This window comes from Telmatherina bonti (assembly GCF_933228915.1).
Source record: "Telmatherina bonti genome assembly, chromosome: 4".
In the NCBI taxonomy this organism is placed as follows: Eukaryota; Metazoa; Chordata; class Actinopteri; order Atheriniformes; family Telmatherinidae; genus Telmatherina; species Telmatherina bonti.
In genome coordinates, this window is record NC_136622.1 from 36,446,852 (window position 1) to 36,472,909 (window position 26,058).

The window sequence follows — 26,058 nt, forward strand, 5'->3', positions numbered from 1 at the left end:
GAATATTTTCTAACAACATTTTCTGAAGTACAGGAACTATTTCATGTTTGCTGTCAGGCTGCAGCGCGTTATTCTCATTCACCTGTTAAAAGACGGCTGATCTGAACCAGCTGGTTAATGCGTTGCTATGGTAACGCCCCGTGACGGAGGGATATTACGGCGTTTAACTGGCCGAACTATGTATAGGAAAATAATGCAGCCAGTTGTCACTGACAATGGTATGAACTATGTTTAGGTGAACTTCCACAACCTACTGCAGTTATTCTACATTGACCTGCAGCCGGAGCCGACTGAGACTGGCCGCCTGGGAGTGCTTTAGGACGGGAGAGGCTCCCGCTGCTCCTTCCTTACAGTAACTGCAGAACAATATGTGTCTTCAAGTCAGTCGCCAAAACACCAGAAAAGTCTAATAACTCCAGTAAAAGCTGCTAGATTTGTCGCTTTTAACAAAAAAGTCTCCAGATTTAGCGAGAAAGTCGCCAAGTTGGCAACAGTGTCTGAATGAAAGCAAGCGGCTGTGGGAGGAGTTTACAGCACAGCGCTGCAACGCCAGAGACGCTCGATTAGCAGCTGAAGACAGCAGGAGAGGAAACTGCAGAGAGAGAAATAATCGCACCCTTTTATTTTTATCATCGTTGGAAACCCAGATCGGAATTGAGATAAAAATCTGATTAATCGCCCAGACCTACCTGCTTACAAGCCCAAACAACTGTAACTTACTAAGGCCCTTCTTCAGTCTAAAGCAACCTGTTCTAGGCGTTTCTGCTCATCCTTCATCCTTGCTCATCCAGTGGTTCTCTTACTGGGGGTTGAGACCCACATGGGGTTAATCTATCATCTTTTCAGAGCTATTTTAAATCACTTTACTAAGTCTATGACATTACAAGAAAGGAACACATGCTCAGACGTAGAACTGTACTTATCAGAACCACTTTGCAGCTGAGTACTCTTACAGAGAAAGTAGAGGTCTGCTGGTTTTGTATTGATCCAGCTTCAGCCTGCAGCAACATCCTAATGTCATCACCACTTTTATTAGTCCACTCCACAGCTGAGCAGGGCTGGCTCTTTGTCTCAATGTAGCTTTTGGACCAACTGGTGAACACTTTATATTCCCTGCAAATAACAGCACTTACTGAAAGATGATGTCATGTATCGCCTGCTTACAATTCCTGTATATCTAACACAAACCCACAGAGCTCAATGTCTTTGTAAAGTCTTTCAGATAGTTAAGGTTGTTGCTAGCCGACCAGCTCTGCTCCAGAGCGCATTGCGGGGTCAGCATCGTGACAGTCATGTCTGGATATGTAAATCAGAATAACCTGAAGACACTTTTGCAGCTCTGTTCTAATGCAGGGAAAACGGTCATGAGAAATCTCTTTCTGTTTCTCAGTCTGACCATGGACATTTTCTGGCTCTTTGTGACATACTTGACTTCCATCATGTTTTACTCTTCCTTCATCCATTTTTCTCTTCACACACCCTTCTGTTTTAGCAGCCTACGTGTTTTCCGGTCTCGTAGCTGTTTGCATTATTTGTTGGCTGGTTTCTCATTCTGTCTGCCAACTGTGCAGCAAATTGACATGAATGCATCTTAAGGCTCATTTCTGCTCCTTTCCTTCTCTTGTTAACTCTAAACAAACAAAAAGGGGGTCGCAGCAGCTTCATGACCTCACAGCTACGGGGAAAGTCACAGCAAGCTGCTCTCAGTAATTGGGGTCAAAAGCTTCGCCATAGGACAGAGTGACAGTTAGAAGGCTATAATCAGCAGCATCCCCACTGCCACTAAACGATGCTCTGACTAATTCACCCAAGGAATCTGTCCAACATGTGTCAGTGTGTATTTGTTGGTGGATTGTCGACTGTCAGATGCTGAAAACATCACAATGACAAAAAAAGGCTTTTAGATTTGAATGAGGCTTTGCATCTTGAAGGGTTTAGACGATACGAAGCATAATATCTCTTAATGATAGCGTGGTATACATACAACTTTCCAGAAAACATAAAAAACCCTGCAGTGAGGCAGGAGAAGAGTATCACAGAAATGAGACAATTGAAGGTGCAGCCGAAGTGTTGACAGGATCTTGTTTGGTGGATCTTAAGACTGCATCTCTGCTTTTTGCAGATGATGTGGGTCTGTTGCCTTCATGTAGTTGTAATCTCCAGCTGAGTGTCCTCTCCGGGTCTGGAATGATGTGCTGCCCCAGGTGGAGGAGTTCCTGACAGGAGTCTGTCAGAGTCTTGTTCAGCAGTGAGGGAAGGATGGAGCGTGAGATCAACAGACGGATCGGTGCGGCGTCTGCAGTAATGCGGACTCTGCGCCGGTCTGTCGTGGTGAAGAAGGAGCTGAGCCAGAAGGCGAAGCTCTCCATTTACCAGTCGATCTACGTTCCTACCCTCACCTATGGTCATGAGCTGTGGGTCGTGACCGAAAGAACCAGATCTCGTATACAGGCGGCTGAAATGAGTTTCCTCCGCAGGGTGGCCGGGCTCTCCCTTATAGATAGGGTGAGGAGCTCGGTCATCCGGGAGGAGATCAGAGTAGAGCTGCTGCTCCTCCGCATCGAGAGGAACCAGTTGAGGTGGCTCGGGCATCTGGTCAGGATGCCTCCTGGACCTCCCTGGTGAGGTGTTCCAGGCACGTCCCTCTGGGAGGAGACCCCGGGGAAGACCCAGGACACGCTGGAGGGATTATATCTCTCGGCTGGCCTGGGAACGCCTCGGGATCCCCCCCGCAGAGTTGGCAAATGTGGCTGGGGAGAGGGAAGTCTGGGCTTCCCTGCTTAGGCTGCTGCCCCCGCGACCCGACCCCGGATAAGCGGCAGAAGATGCATGGATGGAAGGACGCATTGATTTTATTAATTATATTTTGTCATAAAAAGAAAATGTTTTAGCCAAGCTGACTATCCTACAGGACTGACTTTTCCCTGCTGCAACACATATGATTCAGATTAAATGGATGTCTGAGCAGCTCTGCACAAGTCTGCATTTGACCCATTAATATGAGTCAGGTGTGTCATAGCAAGGGAGCACAGATAGTCTGCAGGACTTGAGGACCTGAGGTCCCTGGTTTAGGATGTAAGCATGTTAAGTATGATGCAGAAAAAAATATTTTCAGATACACTAGCAAGGTTCACAAAGGAAGTTTGTTGTGGAGGAACTTAAATGGTCTGTAGAGTTCTGATTAAAACCCAACAGAACCAACAGACCACATCAGACTAAACCCAGTCTTCTCATCCATCAGTGTCTGATACAGAGGAATGGCCAAATATCCCCATGAACACACTCCAAAGCTAAGCTTTGGCTGGAAAGTTTAAGCAGTTAAAGTTGGAAAGTATGGTCAGAGCCATGGTTCTACTCTATGGAATAACTTCTTACTTAGGAGTAACCTCTGTACAAGCGCAGAGTGACATCTGAGCAGCACAAATGACCTTTACAGATGCTACGAAGCAGCAATGTTTATATGAAACAGAGCAAAATATCCTTCTGTGGAGACCAAGATTACAAACAGCCCTCGCATTTGATTTTTTCTTTAGTCTGTCATTTCTGAGAGGAAGCAGAAAAAAACGGGCCGTGTGATGAAGAAGTTAGGAACAGAACATTCCAGACATTCCCAGAAATATTCCTTACAACAGTACATGTTGCACTAGAGTGGCTGTGGGTTGTACACCAGTGGAATACTCGATGCCAAAGACATTAAACCCCAGGTTGTTTCTGATGGCAGGAGAACATATATAAAGCACTTCCATCATCGGTGTGGGACTGTAGGTGTAAACACAGTAAAGCACTTTGTAGACCGTTGCAAAGATCACTAAGGGCGGTCTCAGTTCTGAGCATGACCCAATCAGTGTCTTCTGACTGATTTAGACAATATACAAGACTTGATGAGCAATCTCAGGAATGAAGATTTCCTCTGAGACGTATTACAGGTTGTGTAAAAGCCATGGATTAGAATGAAACCATGTTTATTCAGCGAGATGGAAAGAGAACAAGCCTTTGCAATTTCATCCATTTGTCTTCAATGACACACAACACAAACAGCATACAGGTGGATGCAGCTTAATGTGCATCTGAAGGTTTTAAAAAGCCAAGGACATTCACTTTCAGTTCAGTTCAGCTTGTGGTGGGATGTATACACCTTCACAAACAAATCCCAGCCGCCTTCTTCTTCATCACATCGTTTCATAAAACTGTAACGGCCTTCTGTTGTGCTGCTCCAGTACTATCTTATAAAACTGTAGGAAATATTCATTAATACAAAATGCTTTAAGTTCAGCAAGTTAACAATGGTTAACGATCGCAGAATGGCCTCCTGCTGCTGCTCTGAAGGAACCACGAGGTAATAATACAGCTGCTTTGTTGAAGACACATATTCATGAAAAAATAAGACAATAAAAAGCCTTCAAGGATTTTAAAGTTGACTTTATAATCAAAGCAGTACTTTTACGGCAATTCTGTTAAACTATGCTGTTCTGAAAAATATAACTAGTTACCAAAACACATTATCTTCTTTGTCTCAGTGATGATATCAAACAGTTTTTGTCTCAATGTCAGACAAATATGTACAGGTTTTCCTGAATAAAAACCCAGTTAAAGCCAACGTAGCGCCACCAGCTACGGCTCTGTGACGCATCTCCTTACAGTCATTGCATGTTTGTGCCGCTCAGGTTTGGCCTGAATGGAAAAACTACAAATCGCTTCTTCCAGCTCTTATATCCAGATGTTGCGTCATCAGTTTCTGGTTTTAGGAGGAGGGCTACATAATTTCCAGCATCCTGATAGTCTGGTGGTTTTCAGTAATCAAACCAGTTGTAAATTTCAGACCATGCTGCTTTAAAACATCCACTTTGTTCCCAGAAAGTATTGGCTGCACTGGCAGGTCCTCAGTGAAGATTTGGTGAGTTTGTAGGAATCTAAAAGTAAAGAAGAGAAACTACAGCTGGAGGGTCATGACTGTCGAGTCCTCGCGCAGCATTGAATCAGACCGACATCAGGACGGCCACATGGGCTCAGGGGAAGTCCAAACAAAACCATTTTACCTTCACAGTCGAGTCCTTTATCTAGAAACTGGATGAGCTCTGTCCATGTTTTCTGTCAGACGAGTCTGTTTCAGCTTAATTTTCTTGACAAAACCCAACATCTGGTTCTGCATGCCAAAGATTATAAAACAATCCACATTGTTATCAGAGAAATCTATAAAAACCAGCATCTGTGATTGTTTTGGGGGACATCAGGGTCATGGCGTGGACACTGACGAGCAGGCGTTGATGCAGGTTTGGAGAGACTTACGTTACCATCAAGGTGATGCATTCTCCCCGGAGGTTCGTGGTTTTCCAGCAGGACGATGTCAGACCTCATTCTGCATGATTTCTAGCAGACAGGAGAGTGTGTGACTGGCCTGCCTGCAGCGCATATCTGTCTCCGATCGGAAATGTACGGAGGATCACGACAAGGAGACCCTCAGGGAGCGTTCATCATGTCCTCCTTCCTACTGCTCTATTGTCCTAAAATATTCTAAACTAGTTAAATTGCTGCTTTATGTTTATTATTTAATTCTAGAAAACTTTACAGCTTTCTGGGAATAAAAATACTCTGCATTTCATCGTGTTACATACAACGTACCTTAAAAATTCCATTGGTTCGCCTGTTTTTATTCATGTAAAAATGCTTGTAGAATCTCCCAGTCAGCATGCAGACATGATGTTTTCAGCCTCAGTTGTCAGATTATCAGGCTAAAATTATGCCAAATGAATGTAAATAGCAGCATAGAGACCTTTTTTTCATCTGCATATTGTTCTGTCAAGTCTTGGCTCAAAAAAAAAAACCAAACATATCCAAAACTTTTTACATATTTACACACTTCATCCTGCTACTTCCTGCTACTATCTACCTGCTATCCTCACTGCAGCACCTCCACCTCAGCTGCATCCCAAACATCTTCTTGGCTTTATTCCAGCCATAGAGGATCATTATTTTCCTGCTTTTCTCATCACTTGTTGATCTTTGGCTGCTCCTGATTGGACGTTACCGTCAGTTTAAGCTCTCTGATTGGTGGAAAGTCTGACAGGAAGTGTCTTCATCATCATGTCCAGGTGAAAATAGAGGTCTCTTAGCAACATGGTAGTGATGGTGATGAAGATGTGATAAATAATGGTGTCATCATGGATGAGCCATTGTGAGTTTCTTTATAGAGTCTCTGAACAAACAACATTATGTGGCTGGATTGATATAAAATACCTAGAAAATGTCAGTAGGTCACCTAAAGGGTCAGATATCCATCAAAATTTACCCCTTAGTGTTACACACTACCTTTCCAGAGAAACTGGTGATGACAGAAGTCGTTGCGCTCTAGCTGCTGGCGACCTAGCAGAGTTTTGAGGGTTAAATGACTTTACAAGTGGACTTCCTAATAACATCTTGATTCATTCATATGTTTCCAAGGAAGCATTCAGAAGTTTAGTCCCTTAAGTTTTCATAAGGTAAATTATGAAGTGTGACATCTGGAGGCTGGTTAACGGCAGGATCTGAGGTGGCAGTTTAACAGCACCAACAAGCTGTCATGTTCAGATGGGAATGCAACCAAATCCAATTACTGAAACCCCACAGCTACCCGGCAGAAGATAAGAAAGAATCTATAGAGGGAGACATGGGAAGCAATCTGACATGAAAAAAGATATATATACACACTATATATATATGTTAGGGCTGGGCGATGCTGCAGATATTGGTAGTGATCTGATGCCAAGTAAAACAATCTGTATCGTCGATATTGATGCTGATACTTTTCTCTTAAAATTTCAGTCATTTAATGATTTTGCTTTTATTTATTGATCATGATCTTGATCTTGATTGATCTTACTTTGTAATCAATATAAAACAATATCATCATCAATGTCACAAAATAATCATTTTTCCCTTTTTTCCCCATTTGCAAAAATTTACTCAACAATTCAAATTAGCTAAACAAACGCAAAACCTACTATTGGTTGGTTCTTATTTATATTCTTTGGCTTTTTCATCCCAAAGTCTTCAGCCAGGAAAATATTGATCTCATCTCAGTGGTGTCAAATGATACCAATACTTGCCTGAGTTTCAATATTTGGATTGGTCGGCCTGGATCTAATATACGTCCATGTACTCACTGGTTACTTGATCAGCTCCACCTGCTCAACTGCTTGTTACCACAAATATCTAATTAACCAACTGCATCCGCAACTCAGTACATTCTGTCATGTAGACGAGTTACAGAGACAGAAATGTGATCACGAGACGCAACGTTGAGTTAAAGTACTGAGAAAAGAAAGAGAACTGAAACTAAATCAATAGGAATGGAAAATAATGGATGTGAACCAGAGTAAAGGGAGGAAGAGAGACCACCATCAGGCAACTGGAAAGGAAACAATGAACAGGAATGGATAGAAAGGCAAGTTAGTGAAACGTTCTGGGCTCAAAGAAAACAAATTAAAGGGGGGGGGGGGGGGTAAAGAAATGGGAAAAGGTGGAGAATTATGCACTGAAAATGAAAACCAGAATGGACAGTAAATTCTCCGTATACATAAAAAGAACCATATTATAAACAGAAAAACCAAATATAAGTGTTTATTTGTAGGATAAAAAGGGACTGCTCAGAGTAAAAAAGGGGAAATATTGAGTCAGATGAAAGCAGCATACTGGAAATACGTGTAATCTTATTTACTGATGTGGATAACATAAATACATCACTCTTTGTATTGAAAACACCTCTTTCTCTGGTTAGAAATCTTGATTTACACTCCTCCATGACGGGAAATGGAACAGGACTAAATGTAGTCATAGCAGTATGAATATCCATCCGCTCACGTCTTTGTTTTCTCCATTAGCAACGTCTTGATTAATATAACAGAAGCATTTGCTTCTATACAAGTGTTACTTTCTAAGATTAACAAATACGCCATTGATAATCATATCTTTTGTCCCACAAATGGAATTAAAATCATTTAACTGAAACAATTCTGACTTAATATTCATCAGAAATGAAGCTGATTTAGCAGCGTATGTCAGATCCTTTCCTCAGCTCCGGTGCAGAAAGCAGCTTTAACAGCTGCCAGTATTCACATGTAGGACAGGCACCAAGCAGTCTCTTCTTCCTGTGAGGGGATCGGATAGTTCTCTGCAACCTAACTGCTTCTTCCAAAGCTTCTGCTGTGTCTCGCATCCTGTGATTTTGCGTTTAGCTTTTAGTCGTCTCTGTGAGGCGGTAAAGGAAAGGAAGCAGTGGGAGCTTCCACTGAGCTGAGCAGAGACGATGTGGCACATCACCCTGAGGCAAGTTTATCTGTAGCACAATTCAACAACAGGGTGATTCAAAGCGCTTTACAGAAACACTGAAGCATTTGAGAATAAGAAGCATCATTTACGAATAAAAACCAAAGAGAAAGAAAACGAGCATCAGATGAAAACTATTAAAAACATGATGAGGTTTTAAATTCCAGCTCCGCAGACACAGATGCAGATCTGGACTTCAGATAAAAACTGTTTCCATGCAGCTGAGAACAGGAGGTTCTTTCACTGGATGTTCCAGCTGATCGGAGGCTTTCTGGAAGTTTCTTCCAGACATGTGGAGCACAGAAGCTGAATGCAGCTTCTCCAGGTCTGCTCCTAACTCTGGGAACTAATTAAAGACCAGATCCAGACGACCTGGGGGTCTGGTAGGTTTATGCTGCGTCAAAAGGTCACGGTTGAGTTTAGGTCCTGAACCATTCAGAGCTTTGTAGACCAGGAACAGAACTTCAAAGTCTGTCCTCTGATGGACGGGCAGCCAAAGACCTTAGAACTGGACTGATGTGGTCCACAGAGAAGACTCGAGTTCTAAATGAGCTACAAAGAGTATAATAAGATTTTTAGGAAGGCCCATAAAGACCCTGATTCAGTATTAAAATGGATGAAAAAGGAAAATCTAGACCAGTTTTTCCAGGTCCTGCTGAGATTTGTTACCCTTCGTCTCAAGATGATGGCAGTTCAGCTTTGTGATTCAGTTAATGTGCTTTTCTAAATTTATGCCTGAGTCCATTGTTACACCCCGATTCCTGGTCTGGTTGGTGGATTTTAGATCTGACTCCATCCCTACACCCACATTCCTGGTCTGGTTGGTGGATTTTAGATCTGACTCCATCCCTACACCCACATTCCTGGTCTGGTTGGTGGATTTTAGATCTGACTCCATCCCTACACCCCGATTCCTGGTCTGGTTGGTGGATTTTAGATCTGACTCCATCCCTACACCCACATTCCTGGTCTGGTTGGTGGATTTTAGATCTGACTCCATCCCTACACCCACATTCCTGGTCTGGTTGGTGGATTTTAGATCTGACTCCATCCCTACACCCACATTCCTGGTCTGGTTGGTGGATTTTAGATCTGACTCCATCCCTACACCCACATTCCTGGTCTGGTTGGTGGATTTTAGATCTGACTCCATCCCTACACCCCGATTCCTGGTCTGGTTGGTGGATTTTAGATCTGACTCCATCCCTACACCCACATTCCTGGTCTGGTTGGTTGAAAAGACAATCAAAAGACGGTGATCTATTTAAGGGTTGGGTAAGGGTCAGAACATCAGCATTAAGCAGAGAAAACGTGATGCAGAAATCCCTAAACTGGCTTCAGAACAGTCCAGCACATTTTAAAAATAGAATAGAAGGGAAGCATCATCTTCCAGGAAGAAATGTGGTCAGAAGGGTGAGTACTTAAATGTTTGGTAGATTCAGATGGAAGAAAAACAGCAGTAGAACTCAGTGCCATGTTAAACAGAGTAAGAAAGTTTCCACATCTACGATGTTAAGGAACTCATGGGACTGAACAGCTGTGGAGCCAGAAGAAGACCACTGATCAGAGCAAAAGCAGAAAGACCAGACTCTGGAGCTGGAAGAAGACTCATCATGTGGTCTGATGGGTCCAGATCCACCCTCTTCCAGACTGATGAAGCACCAGGAGAAGGAAGCCAGACTAAGTGATGCTGACATCATGTTGGCTGAGCCTGTGGAGGCAGTCTAAGATCACTGGTTCATAGAGTTTCTCAGGTGTAGGGTCAGGTCTAGGTTCTGCTGAATGAGCAGGTCATTCAGCAGGACTCAGATTGTGAAAGAATCAGGAGACATGCCCTGATTATCCACCACAGAGTCCAGACCGGAATCTGATTCAGTATCTTTGGGATGTTCTGGTTACCGGACTCTCCCATCATCAAATGATCTTAGCCGGATGGAAATAAACGTTGCAACACTGCAGATTATTGTGACAATGGCACAGACAATAAAAGCTAAAGGTGATCCACTGAAACATTAGCATGTCTGATTTTCCTCTCTATTTGGGTGGGCAACGTGCGTTTGGCAGGAAATGAGTATGGACAGAAAGGAAAACGTTCTTTGTAGCAGATTATAGCTCTGGTTTAGCTCTGCAGAGCTAAATTCCATCTGCAGTCCCCAAAAACATAGAAAATGAAAACATGCAGATATTATGTTTAAAAAGAAGAAAAATAGGAAGAAAGACGACAGATTACATTAGCGTAAATGTCTGGGATGTTTATATGGGGAGAATTGGATTTATTATTCATAAAGACATGTGTGACAACCATATAATGCGGTGCAAGGCTCCCGTCGCTACGTCGGCCCGCTGTGCCAGGCTAATTTCATCTGCAGCCGAAAACAACCAAACCCCTTTCTCAACAATTAACAGGATGGCAGAACCACCTGAGATTCTTCCGTCTGACTTCTGTTCAATTTCACAGAGAAATGTCTTCCTCTGAAAGTAAAATGATGAATTTTCCCCAGCAGCTCATTATGTCACATGCTTATTAAATAAAGTCTGCTTTACATCCTCCGTATGGTCAGTTTTCCCACCAGTATCTGGACTTGTCCAGAGACCCAAACCATCCAACCAGCTACTGATTTAGTTTCAGTTTTCTTCCTTTTCTCTGCGTCGTGTTTCGTGGTCCCAGTTTCCGTCTCTGTGACTTGTTTACACGACCGAGTTGCTGCCGTGTGATTGGCTGTTTGGATATCAGCTGGAGCCGATGAAGAGGCTGGAGAGGATTTTCCTTTTGAGGATTAAAATCTTTTCAGTTAACATTTAGAAATGGGATGAAGTGAAACTTAACTCACATGACCGTCTGCATCTGAGAGCAAAATAACTGAAAACTGTGGGAAACGGAGCTGCTGGCAGGATGCAGTAGTACCGTAGGCTCTCTGGACTCTTTTAGCCTTTTTATTAGAAATTTTGGGGTTTTCTCTGATTTTCATTTTAAATTTGATAAGCAGGTCAGGGTAGTGGTCCAGTCTAGTTTCTATCATTTAAGGCTCATCAGTGAAGCCTTATCTTCCTCATGACGTCCTGGAAAGGGTCATTCATGCTTTTATTTTCTCCAGACTGGACCACTGCAACTCACTTTATACTGGGAATGATGAGTCTCTTCCCCGCCTACAGCTGGTCCAGAACTCAGCTGTAAACGGGGAAAAGACGGTGTGAGGACATGACCTGTACTGCCTTCTTTTCACCGGCTGCCTCTCTCATTTAAAGTAGTTTTTAAAGTTTTACTTTTGGTTTTTAAACGTCTAAATCAGGGGTGTCCAAAGTCGGTCCTCGAGGGCCGCTGTCCTGCGGGTTTCCCATGTATTCCTGTTCCAACACATCTAGCTTCCACTAAATGGATCAAACAGCCAATGACGTGCACAACTGATTAAGCTCTACTACTAATTAATTTGAATCAGGTGTGTCTGAGCAGGGATACATAGAAAACCTGCAGGATTCTGGCCCTCGAGGACCGGAGCTGGACACCTCTGGTCTAAATGGTCTGGCTCCTTTTCCCCTTCTGCACCGTCATCGTCCTGTCAGAGCTCTGGGATCTGAAGACCAGGTGCTCTGAGTGGTCCCGAGGACTCAGGGAGACAGAGCCTTTTCTATAGCGGCCCCCAAATTCTGGAATAATCTCCCTCTTTCTGTGATGTCCGCCACGACTTGAAGTGGTTTTAAGTCTCTTTTAAAAACTCATCTTTTTAAATTGGCTTTTAACTCCGCAGAGCAGGACTACTAGGCCTCCTTTTTTTCATCATATAAAGTCTATTTCACTGTTTTTATTCAGCCTTTTAATGTTGATTTATTTTATTAACTTGTACAGCACGTTGGATACCTTGTGCTTTCTGAAAGGGCTCTATAAATAAAGTTTTGATTGATTGATAACTGAAAATAAGAAGTGTGCAGAGTTCATCCTCAGCGTCTGAAAAGCAGACAAACAGGAAGCTTACAGATGAGAAAAGAGAAGCGAAGGTGACAAATCTTCACGTTGCATCCTGAGTGTTTATCGCGCTACGAGGACGATGAGATTCCTGACCTAACCCTCCTGAAGAGGGATCACTGCCTAACGGGAAACACTCCCGGTTTATTTGTTGGTGCTTCGGTCTGCAGCTGCGTTATAATACACACAGAATTCCCAACCTTATCAAGCAGTTCATCGCCATCGATTCACTCAGACTTTTAGAGTGTTTCCATCAGTGTGTGGAGTGTTGCAGTAATGGAAGCAGGGCTGCAGTTTATGTGACTACCTGCAACACCGGCTCACTATAAATCATAACCACTCGTGGCCCCACGAGACGCGTCGTATAAAAACATCCCATCCTGCTCCTATTTCTGTTTGCTTGATAAAGCTTCTTCTTGGCTCTTTATGGAGCTTATTTTGCCAAATGTGTGTGTGTGTGTGTATCATCATCCCAGCCATGCAAACACAGTTAAAGGTGTCATTTAAAGAAAAACCTTCTGCCTTTATGATTTTCTGTAAGAGTTTCCACATCGTCAGCTGAATGTTCTGATGTCACACTACTGGATAAAAACTGGCAAACGCGCTGTGTTGTGTGAGTTACTGGTATTTAAACAGTTTCACTGCACTGGATGGGGTTATTTTTCCACTGAAAGAGATGTAACTTCCTTTTTTTATTTCTGTTAATGTATGCGTGTGCACGTGACGTAAAGTTGCCGTGCATGCCTCTCCGCTGTGTACAGGTGAGATCTGACTCGTGTTTGCAGCTTCATCAGTGTCACCAGGATGTGAAGCATCCGCTCCTTAATCTTACACTTTTACTTTAAACGCACAATTTCAGCCAAGAAACTGGAGAAAATTCTGCATTTTGTTCCATTTTCTGCTCCACATAACTGTTTGCTCCATGTCCAACTGATAAAACCTTTAAACCTTTTATCTTTTAGTGACGTTTTCTTAAGTCCTTCACTCTTTTATCCTAAAAGCGATTTTTTTCCCTTCCTAATGAAAAAGCCAATTATGCCACTTACAAACCCAAATGGCTGAAAATGTAATAATTAGGAAGTCTGTGTGAGAGATGACAAGAACGAAGAGAAGAACAATGACAGTGATTTTTAATTAACTGAAGTGCTGTTATTGACTGTAACAGGGTCTTTTTCTGAACAGAACGAACTTCTTCATCTCCTGCCATGTTTTCAGAGGAACACAAACCCAAAGTAAAGCAATGTCGCAAATAAACAGGCTCATTTTCGAGTTTTTGGAGTTCAGGAACTTCTAGCTGACCTGAGAAGAGATTTAAGGTGTGAAATAAAAAGGTTGTTTCTGCACTTAAACTGCAACAGACCAGAGGAAAACTAGGACATTTCTATCCTCCCTATCCGGCAGAGGATCACATGCCGACAATGATTCTACGAACGCTGATGTTGTTTTCTCTCTTGTGGCCTCGAGAGCCAGAAAAAACTGGCTTTAATCATCTACAATTACATCATCTGACATAGAGAGGCTTCATCTCTGTGAAACAAACTGTAAACATGAATTCATGCCTTCAAACTTCACCTGAAATCCACATTTTTGTTTCTGTATTTACTGCTGATTTAAGGCCCATTTATGCTCGACACACAAGACTGTTACAAGACAGACAGTTTGGTCAGTCAGTCATTTTCTGAACCGCTTCTCCAGTCAAGGGTCACAGGGATGTTGGCGTCTATCCCAGCAATCATTTGGTGAGACCTGGACCCTGGACAACTGGGGTAACCAATTCACCTGAACCCAGCCGAGGCTCAAACCAGCGGACTTCTTGCTGTGAGGCCACAGTCCTGACAGTTTGGTTTGTCTACTATTGTGTAAAAATTATGTACATAATTTGGTTGGTTTTTGAGAAACTCACGGGGGGCAGTGTTGAGTTGGAACAAACCAGAGAAGAAGACGGGGCAGAAACCACTAAATAAAAAACACCTGAAGAAGAAGTTGAGAACGGCAAAAGCCTTTGTGGTTCTCTTCTTCTGCTCTTTTTGAACGGTAGTAAACGACCTTATAGCGGTACATTACAGCTGCCAGCTGGTGTAAAAACACAGAAGTGAACTGTCAACTCAGCGCTGCCCCCTACTGGATAAACTGACTTAACCGCAGTGATGTAAAAGACGGATGGAAGTAGGAGGACGGCGACGTCCCACAACGTTTGAAATGGACGTACGCCAGGAAGCAGGAATGGACCTTTACCATTCCATTAACACCCACAAAGCATAACAACGATGACACATTAACACTAACAACAGATTTTTTAAAAAATCCTATTATTAAATAAAATCTCTTGAGAGATGCTGTATAATCATAAATGTCACATTTTAACCAGACTGGCTGCTGCATTAATGCACCCGTCCCCAACACATACACCACTGCTCCCTTCCAGTTTGCAGCAGAGCTGGATGTTGCACAAGAAAAGGTCAAGCTGCAACCACTCAGTAGCTGTTAGCATCAATCACCATAAAGGCTGTTTGGGAATATTTCATGTTTTCAAATGCCAATGGATGACTTCTACTTCCCTTTTCCACAGATCGTTGTTCTCATACATTTAAACAGATAATTATAAAATCAATCCAAATTTGTCCCAAATCTGATTTGTTTTTCATTTCATTAAACAGAAAGTTCTCATTTCTCTGAAATGCATCCTTTAAAGCGCTCGTGGAAAAGGAAATAAAGCTGAAACGTAAGTTAGTGTCTGTCAAGATGATGCATATTTAATCTGATGGAAGCCAAGATGCAACAGAGATGTAACGTTTTTCTGGTCAATGTCAGTCTTTATACTGCAGCTGATGCTGGAAACATCAGCAGCACTCTTCCATCTGCGTGTCAACAGATACAAAGCTTTGAGGTTAGATTCAGCAGAACTCAAAGCAGAAAAACCAGCTCTGCATTGCCACAGGCCTCCCACTCATCACACGGATGCTAAAGTTTACTCAAGAGCCCTTGACTCGGCTCCTTGAGTGCCATATTTGAAAGGCTGGTTATCCATTTAGATCTCCGTCTTGCTTGATGGGAACATTGAAAAAGGTCAGAAAATAGAGATGCTGGATTCAACAAGGTTCTCATATGTTAGAGTAGAAAACAGCTGGATTACCTGATGTTGATTTAACGGATTTCTGAGACAATATGTGGAGAGTTGCGATTACTCTCTGGGGAGGACACAAAAATGGTAAAAACGTAAAAACCATCATTAAACACGCCTATCTAACACTTTCACAGCTACTCCCACATTTCATCTCCAAAAGTTTAGATCTGAAACGTGTTGGTCCGACAGGTTTAACAGCTCGCTGGCACAGTCCTGCTCTACCTTTTCCTCTCATCATTACAACCATGTGTGTTCACACATGTGCAGTCCATTACGTACATTTATTGAGAATTAATGAACTGACGCTTCGCTCTTAAAGTCGGTTGCGTTTTCACCTGAGGGGTGACCCCGCCAAAGAGGCGTAGACTATTTTCACATCTTTCTTTTGAGGAGAAATGTCAACTTACACTCCTGTTTGTTATGACATACCAAGGGAAATGGTGTGTGGACTGCTATTGAATCATTTGGGTAGCTTTACAAGTTTTTAATGGTGTCTCACAAAATTGATTGTGTTGGATTAAGCAGCTCTTTACCTGCCTGCATTTAGATTCTAACTTGTCTGGCGCAATTTGCTACTGCCTGCCTACCTAAACATAGAGCTCAAAGCATGTACCTGCTAGCGACCTGTCCAGGCCATACCCTGGACAGAAAAATGGATGGATGGACACAGGCGGGTTGGTCACGGAGTCAATATATAAATGTAGATCAGGCGAGGCAGATCTCGACATGAAACTCTGCATGTTGCTGCAGGGAAACTCCCAACACTTGCAGGACTGGGGTTCTTGAGGAGCAGAGTTGCCCACCCCTGATGAGGATCAATGTTTTTGGACTTTTTGGCTTAAAGCAGTATTGCTGCTTTGGGAAACTAAAAGAAACCAGTTGTAATGGTTATCTAGTCAGGATCTAAAAATCTCCCTGTGGATTTTCTCGTGACTGAATCATGCAGCTGGCTTGTCAGTGTTCCTGGTGCAGTTAGATCATGGTGTCTGGCTGAGGGAGGGCCGGGGGCTATTTCTTCAGATTCTGCATTAACTGATAAGCACGATTGGTTGATTGATGGATTGACTATTTCTCTTTTTTACTCTTTTCTGTCCAGGTGTTGAGTGCATTGTCCTTTTACCTGAACCAAAGAGTCAATGGGAACCTGTCTTTGGCACCTGCATCTTCCTCTTCTCCTTCCTCATCCCCGTGGCTATAATTAGCATCTGCTACAGTTTGATGGTCAAACGCCTGCGAAGCGTTCGCAACCTGTCCGGCTCCAAGGAAAAGGATCGCAACCTGCGGCGCATCACCCGGATGGTCCTGGTGGTGGTAGCAGCGTTTGTCGTCTGCTGGACTCCCATCCAGATCATGGTCCTGGCTCAGTCCCTGGGCTTCAACCTGAGCAGCTTGTCCACGGTGGTCATGATGCACTTCTTCATCGCGCTGGGCTACGTTAACAGCAGCCTGAATCCTGTACTCTACGCCTTCCTGGATGAAAACTTCAAGCGCTGCTTCCGGGTATTCTGCCAGCCGTCTCCGTTCCGCCTCAATACGCAGCAATCGGGCAGGATGAGGAGCATCGCCTGGGAGGTTGCTGCAGCCTACAGCTGCAAGGCCGAAGATGATGAGGGGCTTGAGGGAGGGACACCTAATCCAGCATGACTAGGCGTGGAGCTCCCTTTGGGGGGGATCGACCCCCCACAGAGGGGAGAAAATCATGCAACAGGGAACTCCAACACAGAATTCACTCAGATTACATCTCTCTAGCGGCACGAACCCTCCCGCCCCCCAACTAGGAGGCTGGCCTGGGGCGGGGGGGAGAGAGATGAGGAGGATGCGGTTGAGAGGAAGAGAATTTAGAAAGGGAATGACAAACGTAGGACCAGCAGGGGCAGACAAAGCCATGTTTGACATGTTGCTTTGTTGGGAAGGTTGGTGGATTTTACATGAATGTAGCTCAACCCAGACTATCACCATCAACCTCAAAAACAGACTGACGGATTTTAGAGCAGAGACTACTGAGATAGACATAACCATGAAGAAATCCTGGTTGAGGAATCAGTCGCTTTCACAAAAGTGGTAAAATCATAAACTTCATGTTAGTTTCAGCTGAAAACAAACAGCCCGATGAGCAGACTGTGGTCCTGCTAACTGAGGCTAATGCCCAGTTGCTGCATCTTTCAAAAACTACCTAACTCCATGCTAGGATGTAGACTTACAGTTGGAACGAGTGTTTTAAAGAAAGGCGGATTAGTAACTATCACAGATAGCAAATCTGTGACACCATCGAGCACTGCTTTAGTGGTTGAAGAAGGAATCTAAATGAGAATTGACTCGCTGACGGGGCTCTACAGCAGTACGGACCATGACGGGGGAAATGAAGGATAAACACTCACCACACTTTACTGCAGTTTATATTTGGTTTGAAGAACTCTCACAAGTGTTGGGTGTAAAAAACACCCAGACTGACTTCAGAATGAGGCTGTTACTGTGATGATCTCACTGCAAATGGTTTACTTAACATTCATATGTTCCTGGAAAGAGTTGCGATATTTGCATGGTTAGGAAGTTCGATGTACAAAAGAGGCAAAAGAAAGCTACCACAGAGATAAGAACTAGGAGACAAAGTTCTATTTAACAATACTTCAGTTTGTAAATGGACCTTAATTGGCTCCTAAGAATGTACTCTCTCATCCAGGGAAACTTTCTCAAACTAAGTCTAAGAAAACAAGGTTCTGAGAATTTCCACAACATTGGTGAATTTTTTTATGATTGCCTGTGGTGTAATGGGAGTCATGTCGGTGGGATTGGAACTCAAAAATTACATCCAAACTGGAAAACTGGAGTGGCTTTCAGACAAGCATGCAAAGGTTTATGGACCTCTTTAAGTCATTGCTGTCTCTTGGGACACAAAATGAAGGAAAATACCATTTGTTCTGTTTGCGGTGGCTCAAAATTTGGACTTTTCTTTCAATTATCCCAAATTGACAAAAGTATAAAAAGCTGAATTTAAAATACAGGTTGAAACACTTTAAACTTGCGTCTTACAAGCCATAGCAACAAGGCTGTGGCACGGGATTAGTCAGAGATGAAACATTTTACTGCTTTATTGGAATCGAGACACTGGCATGGAGTAAAATCCGACTGTAAGAACATCAGAAGCTTCTGGAAAGGTTTGAAACTCATCCACTTTCCACAGAGTTTCGATCCCACTAATAAGGTAGCAAATACTACGACTGCATCCGTAGTGAATCTGTCAGATGATACAAACAGACTGTTGTCTGGTTTGCTGTCAGTCTGAGACTCCGGCTGATGTGTCAGGTGGTGACAGGGGTTTTGGGAGTGTTCATTCTGAACACGCTGGGTTTCAGAAGCGTCAACATGGAGCATTTACATAGTGGTGTTGGGCAACCGCTGTAGTGTAAGGGGGTCATGGTGGTCTGACCCCATTTCTAGGGACAAAGGGGCTCTCTCTCTTCTTGGTGTCTTAAAGTGGAAATCAGCCCTAAAACAGAAACCACACCGGATGTTTAACAGATATTCTAGCACTTTAAATTCTTTTCTTTAAGTTTTTATTTGTTTTTTCTCTGATTATTGATCTCTTGAATCTCTTAGCAGGATCTAAACATTTACAAATCAAATTTGTTCCTGAAATGTTCAAAGATCCACTTCAGGAACATTTCTGAATGCACTTGCATAACTTGAGGTGTGGTAAATTACACAGATGAAAAAGGTACTTTCTCTTGGATTCCCACTGCTGCCATGGTTTTCACCGTTTGGCTGCAGCACCATGAACTGTCCATGAGAGGTTTGTTTTAGGGCTGGTATCCCCTTTAATTTTACATGTCATATAACTTATATTAGTATGATGTCTGTACTTTGGCTTTAAGATGTTTGTTTTCTTTGACTTGTTTCATGTTTTTACAGAATGACTGAGGAAAACCAGCAGAGGTTGCTTGCTGATGCACTCTGCGGGGTGATGGCTTTATGGTAAATGTCTTGTTTTCTCTTGTTGTTTCACTTTGTGGCTCATATAAATCATTCCTTTTCAGTTGTGTGAACTTAAATTGCCTTAAATATGAAGTGAAGTCTGTTACTAAAGCTCGCTCTCTTGCTGGATAAAATTTGTACTTAAAGGTGCTTTGCAGTTAGTTTACACTAGCCCAAACCTGTATCCATAAACCCTCTGGGGACAGTAAAAAGAAAACAAATGGTCTCACAGCTTTTCTAAGGTTAAATTTGGTTCCCATCTTTAATTGAATTCATTTGCACATTTCAGGGACTTTAACCTTTCAAGGTCCTACTCTACCATTTGTAGAGGTAAATTTCCAGTGATTTTGATGAAGTTCTTTATAAAATGATGATAATTAATTTGCCTGAGCATCTCTACCAGTTGGTTTAGGTGTGTAAACCCCAAAATGTTTGTTATAACTACTGTTTCACTGTTGTTACATTATTATTAACTTCTTCTTTTTAGCATCTGAACCATTTGCTAAAATACTTTTTTTTTGTTTTGTTTATTCTTGTCCAAAACACAGAGAAACATTTTTCTCTGATCTTTTTGTTCGTGTAAATAGTAAAGGGTTAAAACTGATGTGAAGCTGCAAGTTTTTTATTCTGACTTTGGGACTAAATTTAGCACAAAAACTGGGTAAACTAGTGTCGATGGATTCTTTCTTTGTTGTGACAAAGCTTCTTGGCCATAAAGTTTATATATTTGTAAACCCCATTTGTTTCTCTTTTACATGGCACCACTTTTGTACGGAAAATGTACATGTGGGATGAGCAGCTGAGCTGAGTTTGTGAGTTGCGTCCAGGAAAAACTTGCCAGATTCAACCCTCTGTTGAAACTGGCCGTGTATTAAGTCTGAAACAAGACATGTTGGCAATTTAACAAACAACCTCAGTACCATGTAGATTAGAAGAACCATTACTACACCACCTCCTCATTTCACCAGCTCAACCACACTCAACGCTGGCTGTTTCTTCAGCCAGCGTTTGTCACCAGTTAGACACTGAGCTTGTGTTGGTCATTCTGGCTCCAGCAGCGGTCCAAGCTGAATCCAAGTTAAGGTGTTATCTGGTCATTCCTGTCATTGGTTGTCTTCCAGGATAGAGCGCAGTTCCAGACTTTAGAGATATGGCATCTTGTTTTTCCAGAGAAGGAAAAACATGACAATACCTCCAATAAAACGTGTCACCCTATCAGTGCACCAATCAGCATAGCTGCATCTTCCTCACAGTGTGACGCCATAACTGAGTTTTCACCACAGTTTATCACAAAATAAATCAATGATCCCAAAGTTTTTACAATGTATCACCATTTCCAATGAATGGCTGTAGGCTTATAACATCTCCACTTGCATCTGTTTTAGTTGATGCTGCCATCAGATGACAAAAGAAATCCACCATTATGTGAAATCATCTGGTCACGTGACACCCCTGGGACCACAACACTTTAGCCATGCATTTCTACATCGACACACCAGTAAAATCCTTTCAGATGATGTTTAATCATGGTATTAACGTTCTGTGTAATTCTAGGGGTAATGGACACTCAGCTAACAATCCAGCTGTCTTTGGCAGAATCCGGACTCATGGCTAAATGTAGCACTCCTGCACATGTCTGTGTTGTCATCGCAGCATGAAGGGGCTGATGGGAAAGGCTTGTCATGGCAGTCAATAGCAGCAAAAGCTTTATTTATCATTGGCACATTTTGCATGCGTCTAACCCACATACTGTGTGTGACTGCTCATCCCACAAATGTATTGTCCTGACAAATTTAGCTCCATTTAAAAGGAAAAGAAACTGACTTTCTAGATATTTCCAACACACATTGTTACTACTCAGTTTTTGTGCTAAGTTTGATTAAAGTCATCTAAAAGGGAAAATATAAAGCAAGAATCATGATGTGAAAAATGCATTAGAGAATGTATTTGAGTCTCGGCACACCACCTGATTTCCTTTCGACTCATTGGTTCAGTTCTTGTTTCAAAATACATCTTGATAGCGGGATTAGCCCTCTAAGCTGGTGGACGGGACCCAACACAAGCTTTGCCAAAACTGCGGCAACCTTGATGATCGAGTCTGTCTGTTCTGAGAGATTTATGAATACTGGTCATCTTTTGTAAAGCTAGCGGACTTCGTGTAGGAAAAGTCGCCGGAGCAACAAGGACACTGGCTTGGACACGACGTGTCTTCATGAAGACCTGTTCCAACACAGCTCTGAGACTTTGTGCTTAGAAGTCACTGTTAAAACTCAAGAGGCAAAGATATTTTGTACAAGTGTTTGGTGTTTTTCTTTCTTGGTTACGGAGGACTCCAAAAGGGCAAACATTCTTGTTTAACGATGCAGTCTGCCACAGTTGGAATTACGGGGGAGCTAAGAGAAGCTCGGCAGAAGAGATCCAGCTGCTGCTTTCTAGGGGAGCCCTAAAATAGTCCAGTTTCATTTTCCACTATGGTTCCCGATGATTCTTAAAGAGCAAGACATGAATTTTTAGCTAATCCGTTCTGTTTGTCAGCATCATGGACAGCAGCTTGGCTTGTCCGTTGTGAGCATCTGTACAACGAGCACCTGAGGCCTGTACTATGAGGCTGGAATTTCTCTCATCCTGGTAACTTCAGGGTTAATCCCGTACTGTTCCCTTCCTTCTGGGGTAAATCGCCATGGCAATCTGCGCTGAATGGCGAACCTGGTTTGTTATGTTCCAAATAAGAGATAAACGAGAATAAAAGCACCATCTCCTGACCAATCAGATGTCTTGGAGAATGGCAGGCCATTGTCAGAACATTTAGTTCCCATTGGTTCCTTCGTTAAGAGGGGCGTTAGGAGAGTTTTTAAGGACAGACTCATTGTTTTGATGAAGCCTTGTTACTGACCACTGTGATGTACGTTTTTGTTCTTGTTTTTGACTTGTTTCCAAGTCCGGTTAGCTACACCAGGGTGGATATTCCAGTACAAAACGTGCTCATGCGGCTTGCTGAGCTTCAAAAGAGCTGAAAAGAAAATATAACGGAGAGGAACTGAAGTAGATCTGCCAGAAACATCCGTAGTAAACTAAAACTGGGTGATGAATTTCTTTTGTATAATGTCGCAAACAGTCAACATGACATGACAAGAGTGTTGCTTTTGGCTTGGATGATATGTTTACATTGGTGAAGCAGCTGCCCTGCAGGGTTTCTCCACGCCTGTGATTGGTCAGACACTGTGAACTCCACCCCTTTATGTGATGCAGATGGAAAAGCCTTGGTTGAATTGAATTGGCTTATCATGATCCTGAATCCCTGGGTAAGTCAACATCAGGACCAGTGATATCCGGGTCAGAGTCCTGCAACGGGTCAGGTACCCAACATGTAAAAATTACACAGACATAGTTTAACAACATGGGTTTAGATGGGTATTTACGTTGTGCATAAGTGAGTTTTTCCTTCCTTCCTTTTTATTTATTTTCGTATTGTTGTGGAAATCAAAACAAGACAAGGAAGAAGATTTCTTCAATGTAGAGGACTCTAGCAGTGACATGTTGCAACCTGAGGATAAGACGGCCTCTTATATTAACTACACGAGTCCCAAAGAGGTTTCTTTTGATTTGTTGCATTGGCGGAGGGAGCATGCAAGTGTTTTCCAAACCTTGCACTTGTCACCGGGAACCATTCCAGCACAATATGGAAAGGCACTGATTCAAGTAAAAAAAAAAAAAAAAATCTGCTCCTAAATAAATCTTTAAGGTACTGTGTTTTTCTTTTATTAATTTTAAAATATGTCGATAAAGAATGAGCTATCACATTAAATTATTAGGAATGCAATGACCTGAGTGACGGGTGGGGTGTTAACAGTTACATAATGTGTATAAATATGCAAGCCGGGTGGCGGGTTAAACACCAATGAGTCGTGTCCAGATTTGTCTGGTAGACAGCGGCGGGAAACGGGTTGGTTTGTTGATCAACATATTGAGTTTGGGTAGACGCGCGTTGGTAAAATTGGACCTGTGCAGAACTCTGATCCGGACTGCGTTGTTATGCTTTCTCATATCTATAAGTGACTTGCAAAGTTAGAGTGCTCCCCTGGTTTAATTCAAAATGTGCAGTCTGCTTACTTATACAATCTGTTAGCCCTGTAGAGAGGATAAATCCCTCACATGTAAAGTATAAAACTTGGCCTCATTATCAGCTCAAACTATTCCTCTTGTTGTTGTTGGTGTAAAAACAAAAGCCATTTCTCACCATGGTAACGGTAGGCATCAGAGGAGATGACTTTTCTTTGTTTACATCCTACAGACCACATGAATGTCAGAAGAAAAATACTGTTAAGTCTCGATCTAAAAATGGAAAATAAAATACTATAGTGTCGTTGTTGTAATATTATTGTTATTACCAAAAGAAAAAGGAAAAAAAAAAGTTTTGAATAGGTGTTTGGTTTCGTTTTATCTTCGACAAGGAAATCGTCTGGTATTTATCAGTGTGTCACTTGTGGACTGAATTAACGCTCACTGCCTGAGTCATGAAGCTGCACAGCTTCACGAGCTGGAAAATTAAATAAATAAAAATTCATTCATTCACTAATTTATCTCCATTTTTTTAAAGCCGTTGTCGTGTTTTTTTCAAACACAATCCCACTAACGGCAGATTTCTACGATTCAGTCCAACATTAAAATCTTATTTCTGATGGACCGCTTGCTGCGACAGCAGTCGTCCGGGGATGGACTGGTGAGCTTATCGAGGCTCGCCAGGATACACTCCAGACCTGAAGAACCTCGATGGAACTGCTAATGGCCGGATGGGGCAGACATCGTCGTATCACATGACTCAGGCACTGTAGCTGTCTAAACTTTCTTGTTTCTGTTCTGTACATCGCAGAACCAACTACTGTGCTAGCTGGCTTGTTGTCTACACATGAAGTTTTGCTTAAGCTTGAATTTAAAGTTGTATATTTTTCTCTGCTTATGAAATGATAAATAAATAAATGTCTGCTCATGAGATGATTCAGTGTTTCCTTGGTTACGTCCGTAGCGCGACAAGATGGCTTTACGCCTGACATGACTGGTTACATATTAGGGATCTTCGATGTTAGCCTTTTTTAATCGATATCCAATTCACCAGTTTTGTCCAACTCTTAATTTCCGATATCAACCAATGCTGATGTTTTTGAAGTGAGTTATGTCAAGCAAACCAAAATATATGGAAAGCTACAGTATAAAAAACCTCTCATATATTGTTGTTTCGAATAAGAAGAGACGTAGCTGCAGAGTTTGCACCATAGAAAACTAGCAACACGTCGAGGAAAATTCATCAACGTCAGCTGTGGCAGTCCAACGGAGACGCCGCCTGACGTTAAATACAGCTTTAGAAGTCAAACTCCCCATTTACAACAAACTTCTTTCATTTTTCCTTCATGAACACTTCCAGTGTTCGCCATTATTTCACCTTTTTCTTTGGTTATTTTTACTTCCCTCTCCTCTCAGGCATACTAGCGACCGTCTTGTCCCATGAGAAACCTCTCTCTGGTTCTTTTATTTCACCTCTACCTGAAGAGCAGGTGCTTTTAAATAAAGTGCCTCCTTTCCAGCTTATACATTTTAAATACTGTATAAGCTGTAGTGTGTGTGTGTGTGTGTGTGTGTGTAGAGTGAGTTCACTTTGGCAGGCTTACCAATGCTTGTGGCTACTGAGGCTTAGGAAATAAAAATGCTTGACTTTCTGCAGTAACATGTTATTTTCTATCTCTGTCTAAGTGATCAGGAAAAATACCACCTGGGAATGATTCTGTTCATCAAATTGAGAATTTTTTACAGACTTTTAACCCACTGACATCTGACCTCTTGATGCTAGCAGTAAGGAGTTTTGTGCCTTCGGGTTAAGGGTGCTATGCCGCCAACTTAATTATTGGATAATTATTGAAAGTAACTCCAGCAAAGAGAGAGACATTTGGATTTGCATTTCTGTTTTCTTTTAGTGACTAAGCTGTTGCAAAGTTTGCACCAAGAGTTGAACTGAACAGTTTAGCATTGAAAGGGTTACCATGGTGATATATGTCCTGGTAAGGCTGACAGATTTAACATGGTGGCGTATTTCATTTTAACCTTTTTTTTTTTTTTTTTTTTACATTTCTGCATATGCACATGCACATGATGGTAACGGAGCCTTTTTTTTCCCTCTAAACGCAGATTATTTTTAAAATTCCAGTGAAATTTCTTGTGTGGAAGAAAAGAGAAGTATTAAAGGAGGTTATTCTAATCTGCCTGAGAAACCGTCGAAACATCTTTAGTGGCTCTTTTGTCAGTTCAACCAGCCCACACTGAACCTTCCAGGCTTTGGATGGAAGTGTCAAACAGGCCTCAGACCTGCAGCTCTTCCTGCATGTCCTCGTGTCCTTTTATGTGGACTGAGGAAAATATGTATTTATTTGTCATGATCTGCTCTCAGACATCTGCTACAAAGCATCTGAAGGCAGCTTGCACAGAAAGTAAATATCCCATGTAACCCCATACGGAGGGACAGATCTGGCGCAGCGGCCATTTTCCTGCTGGTCCTACACCAACAGTGTGTAAAGTTTTGTTACCAGCATGTGCAAGTCACGTAAGAATACTTTATGAAAACCATCTATTAAATGCAAAATTTAATTAGAAAAATGAAGGATGAATAAAGTTAAGTACACTCAGTGGAACTAACGTTTAAATCAGTATTTGA

The 26,058-nt window shown here is 42.3% G+C and overlaps 1 protein-coding gene across 1 annotated transcript in view; it reads left to right on the top strand.

Moving 5' to 3' along the window:
- oprl1 (opiate receptor-like 1) overlaps positions 1–17,030 on the top strand; it is a gene marked incomplete at both ends in the record, with an annotated part of 93,865 nt that extends 76,835 nt beyond the window's left edge. The window contains one exon of the mRNA XM_079239382.1: positions 16,483–17,030. Within this exon, the coding sequence (XP_079095508.1) occupies positions 16,483–17,030 (548 nt within the window). The remainder of the gene's footprint in view (positions 1–16,482) is intronic.
- Between the last annotated feature and the right edge of the window lie 9,028 nt (positions 17,031–26,058).